The 18,157-nt window shown below is 36.6% G+C and overlaps 1 protein-coding gene across 10 annotated transcripts in view; it reads right to left on the bottom strand.

Moving 5' to 3' along the window:
* The window catches only part of DGKB (diacylglycerol kinase beta), a 407,361-nt gene that overhangs the window by 291,033 nt on the left and 98,171 nt on the right, over positions 1-18,157 (bottom strand). For 9 of the 10 annotated variants that reach the window (XM_088052622.1, XM_088052624.1, XM_088052617.1 and 6 more), the window contains one exon: positions 9,115-9,375. In XM_088052622.1, coding sequence (XP_087908748.1) covers positions 9,115-9,184 — 70 coding nt within the window. In that variant the 5' untranslated portion in view covers positions 9,185-9,375. Of the gene's footprint in view, positions 1-9,114; positions 9,376-15,305; positions 15,352-18,157 lie in introns of those variants that run through there. The other variant, XM_088052636.1, reaches the window with a different exon arrangement.

Below are 18,157 nucleotides of genomic sequence, written 5' to 3'. Positions count from 1 at the left end.
AGACAAGCAGCTTTCCCCTTCTCTCTTCAAGCATATGAAGCTTTTTTGGGCTTAAGGGACCTACCATGGGCTACTGGATTATTGAGTGTGAATCTGATAAAGGCAAAGTGGGACCATCCTTTCTCTCAGAGCTATGTTTTTTTCAGTTTGCCTGATGAGTCATCGATTGTCACCATTTGAATTACACTTTCCAGCTCTTCTATAGAAACACAGTGACTAAAAATACATGCTTTTAATAAGAGCTGAGATTCTGCTACAGTCACATGGCTCTCCAATTAGCCCATTCTCCCTTCATTTTGTTTCTTAAAGGCTTGGTGAACTGTAACTCTCTGTTTGTGACATCAGGCTCATTTCCACAGCAACCAATTGAATTATCTCCCAGATCTTTATAATAAGAATAAGCAACAGAAACAGATGAACCCATAAGAAACAAAAGCTTCTCACTGTTTACATGCAAATGTCCATAGAAACAATCAAACAATAAAGGGAAAGAAATATGGAAGATACACTGAAACACAGGAAATATAACAAAGGCATAATCAATGTTTACATATTTTACAGTGCATAGTAAATGTAGTAATTTGATGACCAGATGTCAGATCTGTAATAGACACAATATATGTACAAGGCCAGTAACAGCTGATGCTGCAACACCAGGTATTACTGACTGGCACCATGTACCTATGCAGCTTTGATTCTAGAAAATGTGCAGCTTTGATTCTAGAAAATGTCATTATTTTTCACCAAGGAAATAAAGAGCAAGGTGACATGACACCATTTGCCTTTCAGAACTCAAAGACCAGGTACTAGCTACCACACATCACCAAACCCTCAGCCACAGAAAACTGAAAACACCTCTTACTAGAAAAGACTAAGGGATCTGGTCCTGTTCAGCCTCATTCACCCATTCTGTGATTCTGTTAACAAGTGTTTCTGTTCTGGACTTTGCAAGAACTCTTTACACTTGCTTCTTGCAACAATATCCTTGAAAATGGAAATGCAAAGTCATTAACTTTTACCCAGAAGACTTTCTCATAAATCCTTTCTATTACAACTGTATTGTTTAAGAACCATTAGATAATAATCGGTATGTCTAAGAGTTAACATAGGTCCTGATCCTATTGGCAGCGCTAGATTCTGACTAACTGAATCTTCCCCAGGTACTAAACAGCCACTGTGCCCTCAGCAGAAACACTGGAAACTTAGTAGCATAATTAGAAAATTATTTTCCTGAAAATAAGGGCCTAACAGTTTCCAGTCTCAGCACAACAAATTCAACATCTGTACTGAACTAGTATGTATTGAACTACTTTGTTTCACTGCTCAGAAAGACTGAGCAAGCCTTACAGTCTTCTGCAAGTGTTGCAATTGCTGTCTCTTCCCCACTCTCCCAGATGAAGAAGCCAACGCCCAAGAAGGTCACACATAAATTACCATCTTGTAGTGAGACCACCAAATGCTTTTGATGATGGGACTGTTCTATTCATCACACAGAAAACCTTTCCAGTGCCCCTCCATGGCAAATGATGTGTTTGTAATAATGATGGCCTTTTGTAACAGTATTTTCTCTCTGGATTCTGGGATCAATGCAACTTGGTACTTATCAAACAGCCTGAATCAATTTTTTTCCTTCTTCAATTCCTTTAACATTTTCTCCATATGAGACCTAAATAGGTGCACAACTTTGACACTTCCACTAGCTCTCCTAAAATAGACAAATCAAGTGTGTTAGCACTAGCACAGCTGAGACCATTTGCTTCCTAATACCTTCATTATCCCTAAAAGAAAGTTACAATTTTTGAAGCCATCATAATTTTGACTCTACCAATCAATTATTCAGGAACAAGAGGCAGCTCTTTAGGAAGGAAACTGATGCTAAAAACATCTGGTGCTCATTGAGCTGATCCAACTCTGGACCAATCTGTCATCATTTTCAAAAACTTTGAATTACAGGTTTACTCTAACAGCCTACAGTCTTCTCTGCTTTTACTAAATTAACTAAGTCTCTTCATGTTATGATATATGATCTCTTGTTACCAGTCTCCAGCCAACAGCATGCAGAAGTGACACTTATTTTGAATTCTGCTGACTATAATCCCTTTAACTGAAACTCTTGAACACATAAGATAGTCCAAAAGCATCTTCTGTTCTGCAGAGGAAGAGAGTCTTTCCCAGCCTTTACAATCCTATGATTCTGGAGGATTTATAAACAAGAGATTTGTTCTAATTTTATCAGCTGATAGTAACAATTATAAATTCACTATTTTCTGCTCTTAAAACATGCCTCCCTGCTGCTGACATAAGAAGTTCCTTGCAGTTAAAAGACAGGAGAGGATCCCTGTAATTAGCTAAGACATGAACATAATACTGTAATAAGATACTCCAAGTCACTCAATGTGACTACTTTGTGCTGTCACTATGTACCATTTAAAGTTCTATGAAAGTCAGTATTTCCTGAAAGAATGTTTCAAAATAGAATATATAGCAGCCTGAGAGGGACAAAAACATACTCAAAGTGCATCTGCCTTTGTCACAAAATAAGGAAACTCCTGATTAATTTCATAGTCCCTTTAACCAAAGCAATTAGTTCAGAACTCTTCTACATAATTTCTTTCCCTAAATAGTTTTTTCTTTCCCTAAACATTTTTTCCTTTCCCTAAACAGCATATACCTGAAAGAAACTGGATGCTCTTCTTTAGTATGGTCATGGAAGTGGGAAACAAGCTCTGCATACACGAGTGTTCCACCTGACAGATATAAAAAGGTTCCTCCTTACTCACAACTGTGGACAGTCAATATGATACTGTTTACCATTGACAGGCTAACTGGAGAATTGATGAGCTTATGTTTGGTTAAAAACAAAACTTCTAGTGACCACTAGGCATTTATCATGGCAGTAACATTATCTCATTAGAACGCCCACCTCAAAGATCCAGATCATATTGTATTATGGCATGTTTATCAGCTTTTTTTCCTTCATAAATGCTCAACTCATCATTTCTATTTTACATTCTCTTTAAGACCTATCACAGGAACAAACTCTCATCAGAGAAAGGAAAGAAATCCACCAATATTTCTGAAGAAGATACTGCTGCCCAGCTTCCAATCTCCTACAACAACTTTATCTAAGGTATGATATTCAGAGGTCAAGTCTCAACTATGACTGGTTAAATAAAAAAAATTCACAACTTTGTATCTTCTATTCTGGATTTCAGTCTTAGGTAGTGAAGACTGTATGTAACAGCCTTCTTTTGGACAGAGTCCAGGGCTTTTTAAGGGTATATCTGACTAGAGCCTAAGTAAATAATATGTAACACTACTAACCTATTTTCTCCAAATTGGTGCAATACAGAAATGTGCACAAAGGATTTAAATTCACAGATCTGAACAAAAAAATTACAGTGTTATATCAATATGCATAGTTCACAGTTCACCTCTCAGGAGAACTAAAGTGCCCTACCAAACCACTGAGTGAGTAGCTTCCTGCACTCCCATTTTCTCCTACTTAAATTTTTAGTTCCCAATCACCAATTTAGGATAAGGATTCTACAGATTATCATCAAGTACAGAAGAATCTACAAATTATCAACTGGTCTCTTTTTCTAGCCACTTTACCCCCAACAGGCCTTGTAAAGGCTGGATCCCTCACTAGACCCATTACTCCTCTCCATGAAGTTCTCCCAAGTGCATGGGACATTGTACAGGCAGAGCTGGCAGACTCCACGTCTCAGCCAGTCTAACAGATTCCGTCAAAACTTTTTGAGAACCTAGTCGCCTCCATCTTTAGTAACAGTAGCAGAAGCACTATAATCCTAAAATCCAATACTTGAAATAAAACTAATTTCAGTAATCAGCAGTGACATTCTCTTTTCACTTTCTACACCATCAAAAATAGCTGTTTTTGTCAAACTGTATTTGATGAGGTTCATTCCCTCACTAGAGTTAGCACAATTCCATGTGGCACTAGAAGCCTGGGGTATCCTCTGAGGGACTGTGTAATGGCCCAGAGCTGTTGGTGACCAGCTGCCACATATATGAAGCTCCCTGCAGGTGATCATTTATATGCATTGTAAAAGATAATATTTCCCTCTGTGAGGACCACAGAGCCAAACCCACTCAGTTAATCCAACAAGTTAATTTTGAACGAAAACTTTTGCTGACCTTCCCGTTTTTCTTCAGTGATCTTTTTCACAAATTCCTTCTTCCTGCTCCCCTAAAAAGTTGTTTCACTGTCTAGTTCTTGCAGTAGCTATTGATGCTACATCAAAAGATGATGCAGCTGCTGATGCTGTTTCTGTTCTCACAGTCATTTCAGTAGCACTCCAACGTCTATTTCTATCTTCAGTCTGTGACAGTCTGCCCAAGTTTTCCTCAGCCAGCCTGGGAAAAAATCACTGCCAAAAATTTTGCAAGAAAGTTTTTTTTTTTTTCCAGGCTTTTTCCTCAGGGCACGTTTTGTTGACAAACTCAAAAGGACAACACAAAACCAAGCTATTTCCCCAGAGTGCACATGCTGCCAGAGCTCAGAGGTCTTTTTCTCCACCTACTGAGGGAAGAGCTTCCTTTTTTTTATTTCTTTTTTAATGCTTAGCTGACTCATTAAATAGTCTTAACTGCTTCAAACCCCTTCAATATTTCCCCACTTGCTTTTGGAGCGGGATCCTCTAAGCTCCTTTTAACATATAATTTTGACTACAACAGCCATAAAACTTTGTTTAATAAAAAGGAGATACAAAATTAATTTAATAAAAAGGATTAAAAAAAAAACCCTGTCCAAACTAATCCAATTTCCCATACAGATAATAATCACAATGAAGCTATTTATATTGCTTCTAATGCCCTTACAATTCAGGCTCCTGTTTGGAGTAGTACAGAATGGCACATTGCAGTGAATCACAGAATCATTTAGGTTGAAAAAGATGTCTAGGTCATCAAGTCCCACCTTGTTAACCAGACCACTGAACACTTCCAGCTGTGGTGATTCCACTACTGCCCTGGGCAGCCTGCTCCAATGTTTAACAACCCTTCCCAGGAGGAAAATCTGATGTCCAACCTGAACCTACCCTGATGCAGCTTGAGATTTTAAGCTTTTGTCCTGCCAACTGACAGCTTTTGTCCTATTGCTGGTTGCCTGGGAGAAAGGACAACACCTACCTAACTACAATCTGCTTTCAGGAAGCTGAAGAGAGTGATAAGGTCACCCCTTGGCCTCCTTTCCTCCGGGCTGAACAACCCCAGCTCCCTCAGATGCTCCCCATACAACTTATAAATAAATACATATCTGGTACTATATAGTTTAGAAGCAGCTGTTTCTGCCTGAAATGTCCTGTATGTATCTTACTCTATGCAATGACAGTTTTATGCAGAAAAATCCCTACGTCTTTTAATCTTTCTTTCCCATAGCCAGCAATGATTATGAAATCTAAAGGAGAAAAAAAAAAAATAATCTTTCTCTCAAGTGCATTTATTTCCCTAGAATCTTCAGGATTTAGTGTGGGCTACATTATTGTTGTTGTCATTATTATCACTATTATATAATAACCACACCGGTTAGCCCAGTTTTGTTTTCTTTTCACCTATTCTTCTGAGGCAACTTAAGGCAAAAATGCAATGCAAAATATGTTCTACTGTTCTATCTTCAGAACAAGAGGAGAGAGGAGGTTTTTAATTTGACTGGGAAGAAGGACATAGAGGAACTAACTGCCTTTGGAAATAATTATTCTTCCAAAACCACACATATGCATATTAACTGCAAAGTGCCAAGTATTAGGTAATATACTCTCTGGACTTTAGAAATACTTTTTTTGTTAAGTAATATTTAAACTGTTCCAAAAAATTCATTGAAGCCCCAAATTATTTAATATGGGAGGCAGACAAAGAAGGGTCCTACGTTGAAAGCATAAAATTGCCTTGACATGGGCTCAAAAATAATCCTGTAAGAAAAAATTACATATACTCCTTGGTTTAATTTACAGGAAGATACTCACTTACTATGAAGTTCTGAGTGTTTCTTAGAGGGAAATATTTTGTGATTAGGAATGAGTGGCGGAGAACTTGTTCTCTTTTGCTGTTCAATTTCCATAAATTTGAGAAAAGCTATTACATATTCAAGAAAGCAATTCTGCATTCAGGGTTTGGGTTCACCAAACAATACAGTTGGATAAAGCACTATAACTGTATGAAGACGAAAATAGGCAGAAAAGATGTGGTAGGAACTTCTCAAAGTGATAACAAGGACAGTACCTGCACACAGAGCTAGGAGCAGACCTTGCTTAACAGCAGTTGCCAGAGTAGACAGACTATCATCAAGCTTACAGAAGATTAATAAGAAGAAGAACTACACTGAACTAGAGCAAAGTGTATTTCAGTCAGAAAGTGAAAAGCACATTTCCTTCTCAGAGCACTAGAATCCACAGGAGTAGTTTAAAGGGATTTATACAGTGAAAGATCAACACACTTACTTTGGTAACTAAAAAGGGAATTTATGCTCTAAGACTAAGACAGCTGGATCTATGATGTCCACGCTTGTATGAGTTATATATGCACATATGACTCAACTCTGGATGTACTTATTATCTGTGCAGTCTGTATCTAAATATAGGTTGAGATTTTCTTTGCATGACGGAAGTCAATTGATGCCAAGAGAAGCAGCTCATCTAGGTGCCACCTGAGTCCTATTTCAGTGTAAAGATAAGAAGAGGCAATTAATCTGTCTCTTACAACTTGTGTGGATCCATTCCTCAGTTCTTCTTGGAAACTCGTTAGAGTCACACTTGCAGGTGTGACTGATTTCAGTGAAGTTTAGCATCAAGTCCTCTTCATAAAACAGGTAGAGGTGAGTGAGACAGGCTTGCTTTCCAGATAGGGGAAAGATCAGGGAGATGGTTTCAGACTCAGCTTCACCCCCAAAAGGCTCAAACCCAAATCCCTCACTCCTCCAAGTGTGCCCTGTCTGCTATGCAGCAGAACTGATTCAGCATCAGAAGGGAACTGCACAAGGAAGTTTCCTCCCAATCAGAAAATCAATATGCAAAACACCAGAAAATGCATTTTAAAGAAAGTACTTTCTGCATGAATAGACACATGAAGTGCCTAAAATGGATGAGCAAACTTTCTTAACAAAATTTACTTAGGCTACAAAGAAAAGCAGAAATCTAAGCCCCCCTGTACTTAAGAACTTCCTGCTGGTTCTGGCACAAGGCAGCTCAGCACATCCCTTCTTCCCATTCACCAGATAAAGGTACCTGTTATCAACACCCTGGGGAAAGGCCCACACTGGAGAAGTTTGTGGAGGACTGTCTCCCATGGAAGGTACCCCACCCCAGAACATGGGAAGAGAGTGAGGAGTGACAGAATAGTTTGGTGAGCAACTGGCATCCTGCCACAATCAACCCACCACAGCTGTATAAAAAGTAATATTGATTTCCAGTGATCTTATTAGGCAGAAGTGACTATCAGCCGCTAAGAATATGATCCAAGGCAGACGGGTTTCTGGCAGACTATACTCTTTGTTCTAGTACTACAGCTTGATTCAAACTAAAACAGAATTTATAAATACTGTATTTTTTAAAATCCAGAAAGTTAAAAACTTCCATAGTTAAAATAATGCTGCAATTTAGGTAAGATGAAGTAAAGTCTCTACACCAAACTGAAAGGCAGAGCAAATGACAAGCCTGCATATCAGAGGGTGAATGTAAAACAAATGGCCTCTCTATGAATTCCCTACTAATTCCAAAGTCCTGCAGTGAAACCCACTCCTTAGCACAAGGCACAGCTGGGTGCTCATCACCATCACTTGTTGGCAGACACTTGCCACAAAGTCAAACCTCCCCACAGTGTCGCCCTGTGACACCCGGATCAGCCTTCCATCCTGCAGGAGAACTACTGGTACTTCAAGCTCCATGCTGGAGAAAAATGAGAAATGCATATTTTTTTAACAGAGGATTTTTGTTGTTTAAGGTTTTTTTATTAATATCATTTTTATTCTTTTAAGTAAATCAACTCTATAAGGTCACTACATGAAATTTGGTGATTTTCAGTTCATTACCTTTCCAAATTCAACAAAGACAATGAAATAGTAAAGCCATTATATATTCATACTTTACAAATTTCCACATAACCTAATTATTATTTAGCAATGAGTAAAGATATCTGTTGTCACAATTTTTTGTATCTTGCCATGTTGCATTAAAAAAATATCAAAATCAAAAATATTGGTTCCAATTATTTTTTCAATTGCATTTTAAAGTCTTAGATCACACAAAGACACTGTTATTCAGTCATTTAGATAAATTAAATTGGACAGTCCAGAAATTCAAATTAAGGTCCATACCAGGGGTTTATTCCCTTGGCATTATACATGCAAATCATTATATACAATTAACATTTTTTTTCTAATTGTGTCAGAAATAGAACTATTTACACAAAAACATGTCGTATTTCACATTTCCAAAAAACATCCTTTCATTACAGAGGAGCAGAGGAAGCTTGAAAAACAACATATCCTTTAATGTACACAGACAGACCTGAACACAAAGATATTCAAGCAATTTCCCTGACACCAGCAGCTCTACTAAAACAATGGCTCTGAACTATGGATTGTGCAATAAGTACTGGAGGAGCAAAGGGAAGCCGAAAGTAAAGAAATATCTTAAATGCCTTTATTTCCCCACAAGGAAGGCAAATGTTCTGGCAAACACTGCACAGAAGCTTAAGTTACAAGAATGCACAGGAAAAAAACCCAAAACAAACACATAACTTTCTATCTATTAGAAATCCTCAAATTCAGATATTGAAAAAATAAAGGAATAAAACTTGAAAGTATTTTCCCAGGAAGCAGTAAATATTTTCAAAAGTGATTTTTTTTTTTAAACCTCTCTATTATGTCTCCTATTTATTTGGTGATGTAATTTAAAACAAACAAGATTATCCATACAAAAAATGTGAAATACAGAGTTTTCTTCACAAAGGTCTCAAAGCAATGAATCATCAGTATAAAACCTGTATGCGTTCTTTCTAAGCTGTGATAGTGTCAATAACACAATGATTTTCTACATTCAAAATACTCTCAATTTTTATTTAGCCATAAAGTTAATTATTTTAAAAATTACTTACATTCTGCATATTTCTGAAGCTGAGAGAACTCTCCAGGGCTAAGGTTAACCCACTTTTCCTGGCTCGTCATACTGGCAGTAAGGGTCCTCTTTGTATATCAGAAGAATATTCCTTTTGATCCAGGTGTTATGAGCTCCATAAAGATTTTTAACTTCAGTTCACAGTGTCTGGAGAGTGCCCAGATGGCATCAGTCTGTGTGGATGAAGTTTTTGATGCTATGAACTGATCCAAATGCGTTTGTTCAGTGGTGAGTTACAGCACTGTTAAAAGAACAAATTTTAAATACCAGAATGAATACCCAATATACTGGAATAAAATACAAAATATTAAATACCAGAATATACCAGTTTTCCTATGGGAATACTTGTAACTAATAAATATTTTTTCATATGCAGTTTTGCTCAAAACACTTCCGTACTGTACTCGTCTGTAAATAATTTTATATGTAATTCCAAGTTTCTTTTTCAAAATTCTAAATGCTTATATGCAGCTTTCACTGAAAGTTATCAACTGTTTATGATCAAATGTATCTGGACACACTTTATGGAGATGTTCCAAATTTAATAACAACCACTGAAATAGTAGATACTATCTTATCAGTAAATTTAGTTCCTTACGATTTTAAAATTTAATTTCTGTAACTGGATTTATACCCAATTATGCTGTTACACAGCACTTCATGGCCTTGTCAGAAATGCTATGAAGCTTCTAACTCTCCATGCCAAAAATTAAGCTTTGCAGTTTGCTGAGAAGTTCACATAAGAGCTATACAATTATTAACTATTATAACAAAATAGTAGGGGTTTGATTTCATCATAACATTGCTGCTCACTAATGAAAATCAAATATAACTGTTGGTACCATCACAAATCAGTTCAGGAAAACAAAAAAAGAAATTCAAACTGTGGGTGCCTTCTCATTCCAATTTTATGCAGTTTCTATCTCTAGGACAGACCCTCTGTCCTGCAGAAAAGCAATGCATTACCAACACCACTCCTGGAACAACAGGTAGGCTACTTTTCATCTAATTTTAGCCTTCTGAGAGTCAGGTTCTTCATTTGAGATTGTCATCTCAGGCGCTCCCTTTAATCATCACAAAGAGACAGGTGGCCCAGGCAGCAATTAATCCTTCCAGTTTCAACATAAGCTTAAAATGTGATGAATTGCCTCCTGTGGTATTTATCTTTTATTGATTACAGAGGTTGCCTAGAAGACCAGTTTAGACTAGAAAGCTAATTTTAGACTGTAAGTGCAATCTCTTCCTATCTAGCAATGTATCATTTATAAGGGTTAAATTACAAAAAGGCAAACAAAATATTCAGACCAAAAGAGACTAACACAGCAATGGAATGAGTCCTAAGGAGGGAGATGTTGGCACCATGAAGGAATAGAAAAAGGAGTAATGGGGAGAAAGAAAGGAAAAACTAAAAAATTACTAGGAACAAAAGCATATTAAAAAAACCCACATTAACCCAATCAGGCAACACCTTCCACCCCCCTCTTCCTGTTTTACATATACAAGTATCATCACTGAACAAAGAAATTCATGCAGACACTAAGTAAGACACCTTAGTCCCAGAGCTTCCATTGCTCTCAGACCCTTCCTTGTAAATGATCTGAATACATGGACTACACTATGAACAAGTAAGTTTGGCTAAGTACAGGATCAACTGTCCTGCCTTTTAAAAATTTATAACAGAAGAGATTGCTCTGCTCTTCATTTCCTCTCTTAGGGAAAAAACTATCATGAGTTGGAAGAGCTAGAATCTGATTGAACATACAATATAATTGTATAATACTGTTGCTAAAGGACACAAAACGATTCACACAACCACTCTCAGTGTCAGAACAAAACCCTACCCCTTTATTCTCTGACTCCAGTATTTATAGATTCTCAACAATGACCAGGGATTGGATAACTAAGTTACCACCTTCCCAAGCAAACTGGTCATGTGAAACATCCATCAAAAGACATTTCTTAGAAGGAATGTGATAAACAATTTATGTTTACAGGACTTTCACAGGAAATTAACTAAAATTGTGAAAACATTATCAGAACGCTTAATTTTCAGGGCAACATCTCACCCTTTCTCCTTTAAAAAAAGAAAAAAAATAAAAATGAACAATATTCTAACAAGCAAAAAGGAAAATAAACAACATTCTAAACAATCAGAAGGCTCTAGTTTCAGGGTTATATAATAAAATTGAAAAAAATAACAAAAACAGGAGCATGGAGATTGGGATGAAAAATGTAGCATTAATGTGAATGATATTGGCCAAGAACAAGCCACATCAGCCCTCAAAACTCTGTGAATCAATGTCAGTGCCTTGGAAAGAAAAGGTCAGCAACCACAAGAGCTAATTTACTATTTAGTAAGAAAAGTTATCATTCTGTCTTGTGAACGTCAATATTTTATTCATCTCAAGAAAAAACAACTAGTCAATTGGGTCATTTTAATCAAATTAGAGATGTTTCATTTCTGTCAGTTGATTAGATTGCATTGAAGACAGTTTTATACCTTCAAGTAGGTATATATTCTTTTATAATCTTGGCAAGTGATTAGATTTTATTGATATTTTAAATTGTATTTGCATTAACTGATTTATCATAACCAGAATTTTCTACCACTATTTCACCCAGTTTTGCTATTTGCATCATCTTTAACTACATTAGCTTCATTGCCTATAAAAGTTAACACTGCTGAATACTGTAAATAGATTATCTAGATTATTTAATATGTGTATTTGTGATAAACAGCTTACCATTAGAATTACTAAAGCTAGCAAGGTAACGATGCTGTCCACTCTGATCAATCTGTTCATATGCAATGCCTTTAGCTGACCACTGTCTACTAAGTTTGCTGCACACACAGTTCATCAGCAGGGAACACAGACCTAAATGACCAACTCTGATATCCTTTCCCTTTTACCAGACTCCCAGGCTCTACAGCCTAGCACCAGAGTTGTAACAAAACATACATGTCCTGAATGAGATGGCAGCAATGGAAAAAATGTCATATGGGCACGGCACCTCGGAGGAAAGAAGATGCAGTTTGTGCTTATGATAGCAGCTATCATGGAACATACAACTGAATCTGAGGTTATGTTTTTATTCTGGACAACTCCCAAATGCAAGTTCTGTCCTTTGAAAGGGAAGCCTGTGTGAGATAAAGTGGATTTAATTTACCAGGTCCTGACTCCACCTCAGTTTATGTGATGCAGAAATACATAGACACATAATGGGAAAGATTTCACCTAAAGGAACCTTCTAGGTACTTCCTTTTTTCAGTTTCCTGTTAGGTTCTGCTGCATCAGAGTACTAAACAAGAAAAGATCCCTGCATCGCTTCGTTTTCCACAGTTAAACCTTTTACAGTGACATTTTCCCATTTTATGTAGATAATATCGTGGTTATAAGAAAACAAACACAGTATACAGATGCTGATGACAAAAATCATCAATGCATATTTGTGTTACTTGTTAAGGTATACACTGGAAGATCACCTATATACCACGCAAATATCCTAATTTCTGTAAAAGAAAAATATTAGCTCATTTGTATTATCGTTTGCAGAAGTGTTTAATATAAATTCACTTCTTTACACTTTATTTTAGTCCTCATAAAGTACTCCAGGAAGGGTATGCAGTGAGAAACCTGTGGATAAGTATATGAAGAGGAAAGTAGTACCAAAGATAATACTATCACATAGGAAAAAAGAAGAATCTTGAACTACAACAATAATAAAATGTTGCTGGTAGGCAAAATAAAGATCACCAGCTCTAAACAGATCACACACTGTGATCTGACCTGTCCATGCAGAGATAAATTACTCTGAAGAATACAAGACAGCATACAGTTACAATACATACAATTTCAGGAAAGGAACTTTCCAGAAATCCTCTAAGAGAGTTTGACCTATTCTGGGCAACACAGATCCGTGCATACATTTTGTTAATATACACTTAGGCAAGATTCACAGCCCTTTCAGCCAGACACAAAGCAGGCCTTACAAATAAAAGAAACTAGAAACATTACATTAATAAACCATTCATTTAATCACAAAAAGAATTAGAAAAAAATTCTTCCTCCTATAGCCACTGACTATAATAAGTCTTAGAATTCCACTCTCCTTTTTATAACATGTTTTTCTTTCTGGATTTGAAAGTTTATTAAGTGTTCTCTCAGGATTCCTACCAGGCCACATACCCAAACTAGGAAGCAAAGCTTTGTTAAAAACTATACAAATCAAATTCAGCCAACATTGCTAACAAACTTAGATTTCCAGGAATACTCCATGCCACCAAAATCCTCAGCTGCTCTACAGAAGCCTGGCCGAGAAAAGAAAAATTAATATATGATGGAGAAAAAAAACCATAGAGACAAATTCCCTATATGCCAACCTCACAACTCCATCTCATTCCACCTCACACAGTCCTCACTGCAAGGAAAGATGAGTTTTTGGAGAATATTCAGGGCAAAATAAATTACATCATTCCCACAAAACTGATCAAGAACACCAATTTCACCTTTGAACTTTGGCCCATGGAGACACATCCAATTTCTCAACCAATCCAACACAAGTACCTGGAAGGCAGAGGAGCTTCTTTTGAGGTCCAACCTCACTGCCATGTCTGAAAGCACAACACTCATCTTAAGCATGCCTTTAGGGACTTCTCATTTCTGTTTGCCATAACAGGAGAATTTAGAACAGCCTAGAAACTGGCTATTGGACTTGTTCAGCAATTTTTGCTTTCCACCATATTCCTTCCATAATGTCCATTTCACAAACATTTCACCAACTGCCAGTTACTCCATAAACGGGGCAGAGGATAAAGATGTAGCAAGTTTCCTTCCATAGAAACTACAGTTTTCCACAACAGAACTAATTAATGATTTTTGCCTGAACAATAGGAATAAATAATACAGAATATTTTATACCTTAATTGCTACGGAAGCTGCAGCAATTATGCCTATCAAGAACTTTTCTGTACAGAATGGATTTGGTATTTCCTTCAGTGGGGCCCTAAGCTTTCACCATCCTTAGCTAGATCCTGTGATTTTCAGTGTGGGTGACACCATGGATTTCCAAAGGAGAATTTTTACATGTCAGATAACACATGCTTACGTGTGCGCCTGAAACTTCTCTCTGTTCTTCAAAAAAATCCAAAACATTCTAACAATCATTGATTTCTTGTCTGGAAATGCAGGCATTAATATACAGGTATACAAGACACATGTAGGTGTTCCTGCAATTAATTTTACACTTTGTAGAGAACAATGTTTCTAATGTCAGAAATACTCCAAATTTGCATGGTTTAAAGTTTAGTATGAAGAGTCTGACAGGCAACAAACACAATCAAAATATCTGCTAATCACCATTCTGGTTTCTTTACTTTCTAATACATAAGTAATGTAATTATAATTGCTGCTGGATTAATGGCATGAATGAAAAAAAATTAAGCCACATAACAAAACACAACAGCTTTTTCCTACATAAATTGCATATCTTACATAACATCCCTTATTTTGCACTGTATTTAGTATAGAGTATTTTTAGTAGTACACTTTTTTCCTTCAATTTAGTAGAGGATGCTTACTGATCTAAATGAATACAATTCTGAAATATGAACTATAAACACAGACATACTGAAATCAGTGACAGTTTCTGTATCAAGCTGAAAATCTCTCCCTTTAAAGAAGTGAACAGCACCACTCAGAAGCACACTTGTTTTACTGACTACTTTATTCCCAAGTGTACTGGTCTGGGACATGTAAAAACATCCATTTTAATTTTAATAAAAAAGATATGGACTGTATTCCTCAGAGAAGCAATTACTCACTTTCTTGAATTATTTATGTGGAATATATCAGTAAACACCAAGAGGACATACAACACAAACCCTATTGTGGCATGCTAAGCAGAAAACGTGAATCTTTGTGAAAACATTTCACCAATACTATAGTTTGTGACAGGGAAAAATATTAGCAACAAAAACTGAGTGCTGATAAAATCCCATCAGAATGCAAGACAACAACATCACCGAGTACAGTTAGGATTGATTTAAGAGCAGTTGAATAATGGAAGCAAAGTTGTTAAGAATAATACTGCTTAAAAAAAAAGGGAGATATCAAAAGAAGATTGTGGAATAAAACCCAAGAGAAACAAGTGATGCACAATACAATTGCTCACCTGAGAAGCAACTGGCCTCTCCTGAGCAGCAATCAGCCAATTCTCCCAATTTATACCCTCAGCATGACATTCCATGATATGGAATATCCCTCTGGCCAGCTGCCCTGGTTATGCCCCTCCCTGCTCCTTGTGCAGCTCCTCACTGGCAGAGCATGGGAAACTGAAAAGTCCTTGACTTAGGGTAAGCACTACTTAGCAACAACTAAACACTCTGTTATCAGCATAATTCTCATAGTAAATCCAAAACACAGCTCTGTACCAGCTATTTAGTTTAAAAATAACCCTCTCCTATCCAAAACCAGGACATTCTCCATGTACATTAACTTCAGCATATGAATTTGTTAAAAGAAACTTCTGATTGATCGTAAATTTTATAACTGCTAGGCTTGCTATTTCCAGGTTATTACATGAATTACCTACCAAGTAAGTAGAACTATAAAGGAACTATATTCAAATTTCTCGGTGTTATTTTCATTATAAGGAATATTGAAATAAATGAAACCTGAGGAGAATCTGGGACAAGGAAATATCACAACTTATCTTTGATGGTTCATCAAAAGTATATAAAGGCTTTTTTTCTTTCTTTAAATAATACAGCTAAAATAAAACTAAATAAATTTTAAAAAATAAAAAAAATAAGACTGGAATTTATTTTATGCTTATGAGAGAAGTAGTACATAATTCAAAAATTTCCTCCAAGTGAGAGTCATGGAATTGTTCCCAATATTAAAAATATCTCAGTAACAATTTTACAAAAACATATTTGAAAAGTGAAAATTGGAAAAGAAAAGTCAAGGAATTACTCATTCTTCTTAGTGTTTTACATAAATGACCAAGCAAGAAAATTATTCCATAGGGCAACTAAAATTTGAAATAATTTTACTTATGACTAAATGATCACAGTGAATAATATTTTGATTTTATAAGTGACTAATTATAAACATATTAAAACTAGGAGGAGAAAAAAAAAAGAGAGAGAGAGAAAAATTGACCCAACAGAAGTAGAAAATAAACTGGTCAGATAAAAAAATTTCTAGACAGCTGGTAGTATTTTGAAATTGGTAAATTTAAAAAAATATACTATTTGAATACAAAAAGCTGAATCACTAAAGCTAAAATTTATATTCTTTAATAAATAAAGAAAAGCAATCTGGAACAGAAAGAACTGGATTTTATAGGTATATCTACGTAATCTATAATAAATTCTGTGGAACACAGCACATTAGGTTGTCCACTAGATAAATCACTCTGATGAGAGGATGAATCAGTCTCTCAAACAACTCCCAAACATCACCCACCACTACTTCTATATATCCACCAAAACTCCTCCAAAATCTAGAGCATCATGGATTAAACACACTGAGGACAGCCTCTGCCTTCCAAATTATGCATCTGCCATCCTCCCCAGGAAAGGCAGCTCCAGAAGTGCCTCCCTGGATATGAGCTCTACACAGACCTCCCCACAACCAGCAGCACAAGTATTCCAGCCCGTATCAACAGAGGTTAAGGTCTTTGGCTATTATCTCCCACATGCTCTTCCTCTTTACTTTCATTTCTCTCTCATGGAGCAACCTCTAAATTCTGCCTAACAATTAACTTTTGTTGGCAGTAAACTACAGGGATTTTTTGTTTAATTGTTGGATTTAATTAATCTCTCCATATTTAGGTGCTCTAGGGGTGATTACATTACAGGAGAGCAAAGCTGAAAAGTGTAATTTACAACTGAGGAAGAATTCTGATGATCCATAATTTCCTGGGGCAGAAATTCCTCCTTCATGCTTGGAAATAAGCCTTTGAAGAGATGTTCTTTAGTCTTGTGACAAAAATGTTCCACAGTGCTAGAGGAAAAGATTTGTTAACTGCTGTCCTCATTCAAACGCTTTGCGTAATTTTAAAACAAACTGGGAACAGGGCAATGGAATTCCTCATAAAAAACTTGTGAAAATACAAACCTGGTTTAATCAATAGGAAATCTGTATAGAGAATAAAGATCAGGTTGACAGACAGGTTAAAAGATTTCATAGGAGAAGATCATGCTAGGTTGTATTCCATTATGTGGAATTTTTATTTTTCCCCCTATGGAAAGGGCTGTAGGGAGAAGTTGATGAAAGTACTGCAGTCCTGGGATATGAATAGCTGGCACTGTCACTCTCCACTGAGATAGTATGGAGCCTTCTAGACAACTACAAATGGTTTTGTATTTCTTCATTAGCTTTACTATTAAAAAGTTCAATGATCGTGAGATACCGAATGGGTTATCAAAGTAAGGTGGCCCCTTGCCGACAAGAATGCCTATCTGCATCTGAAGTAACTATGTTGTGGCAACAGCATCTCAAAGTACAGCTCCCTATTCACACAGAAAATTCCTGACCCGTTCAAATTCAGCTCTAACAAGACAATAACTTCTAGCTTTGTGAAGGATCAGTGAGCATTGCCTTTTGCATGTTCCTAGAATTTGCTCTGGTGACATGTCCATACTGACACTAGAGATGCGGATGCACAAGTAGAGCATGAGTGAGGCAGTTTTATTGAAACAAAAGCAGAAGGAAAAATCCAAGCTCAGCACCAAAAGCATCAGAGTAGGCTCTGCACCTCTGCCTGACCTCCTGTGCACATATCCAAGGGATTCAGAAGTCCAGGCTGTCACAGGTCCACAGCTCTCAATACCCAAAACCATTACTTAAAGGCAGCTTGGCATCACATCCTTCTGCAGCATAAACACACCTTCAGTCTCTTATCTCTTTCTGTACCCTTAATGATTTTCCTGCTGTTCATGTACTGCCATTGAGTTAACTGAGACAGAGAATTGGCATTTGCAGAACTACGCTCTAGAGATCTGGTCAGAGACGGCA

The sequence above is a fragment of the Pseudopodoces humilis genome, chromosome 1 (assembly GCF_049639895.1).
Source record: "Pseudopodoces humilis isolate 2021_Gansu_Grassland_sample_001 chromosome 1, ASM4963989v1, whole genome shotgun sequence".
NCBI classification, from domain to species: Eukaryota; Metazoa; Chordata; class Aves; order Passeriformes; family Paridae; genus Pseudopodoces; species Pseudopodoces humilis.
The sequence above is the reverse complement of the archived record's forward strand: the minus strand, read 5'-3'. Positions and strand labels throughout refer to the sequence as shown.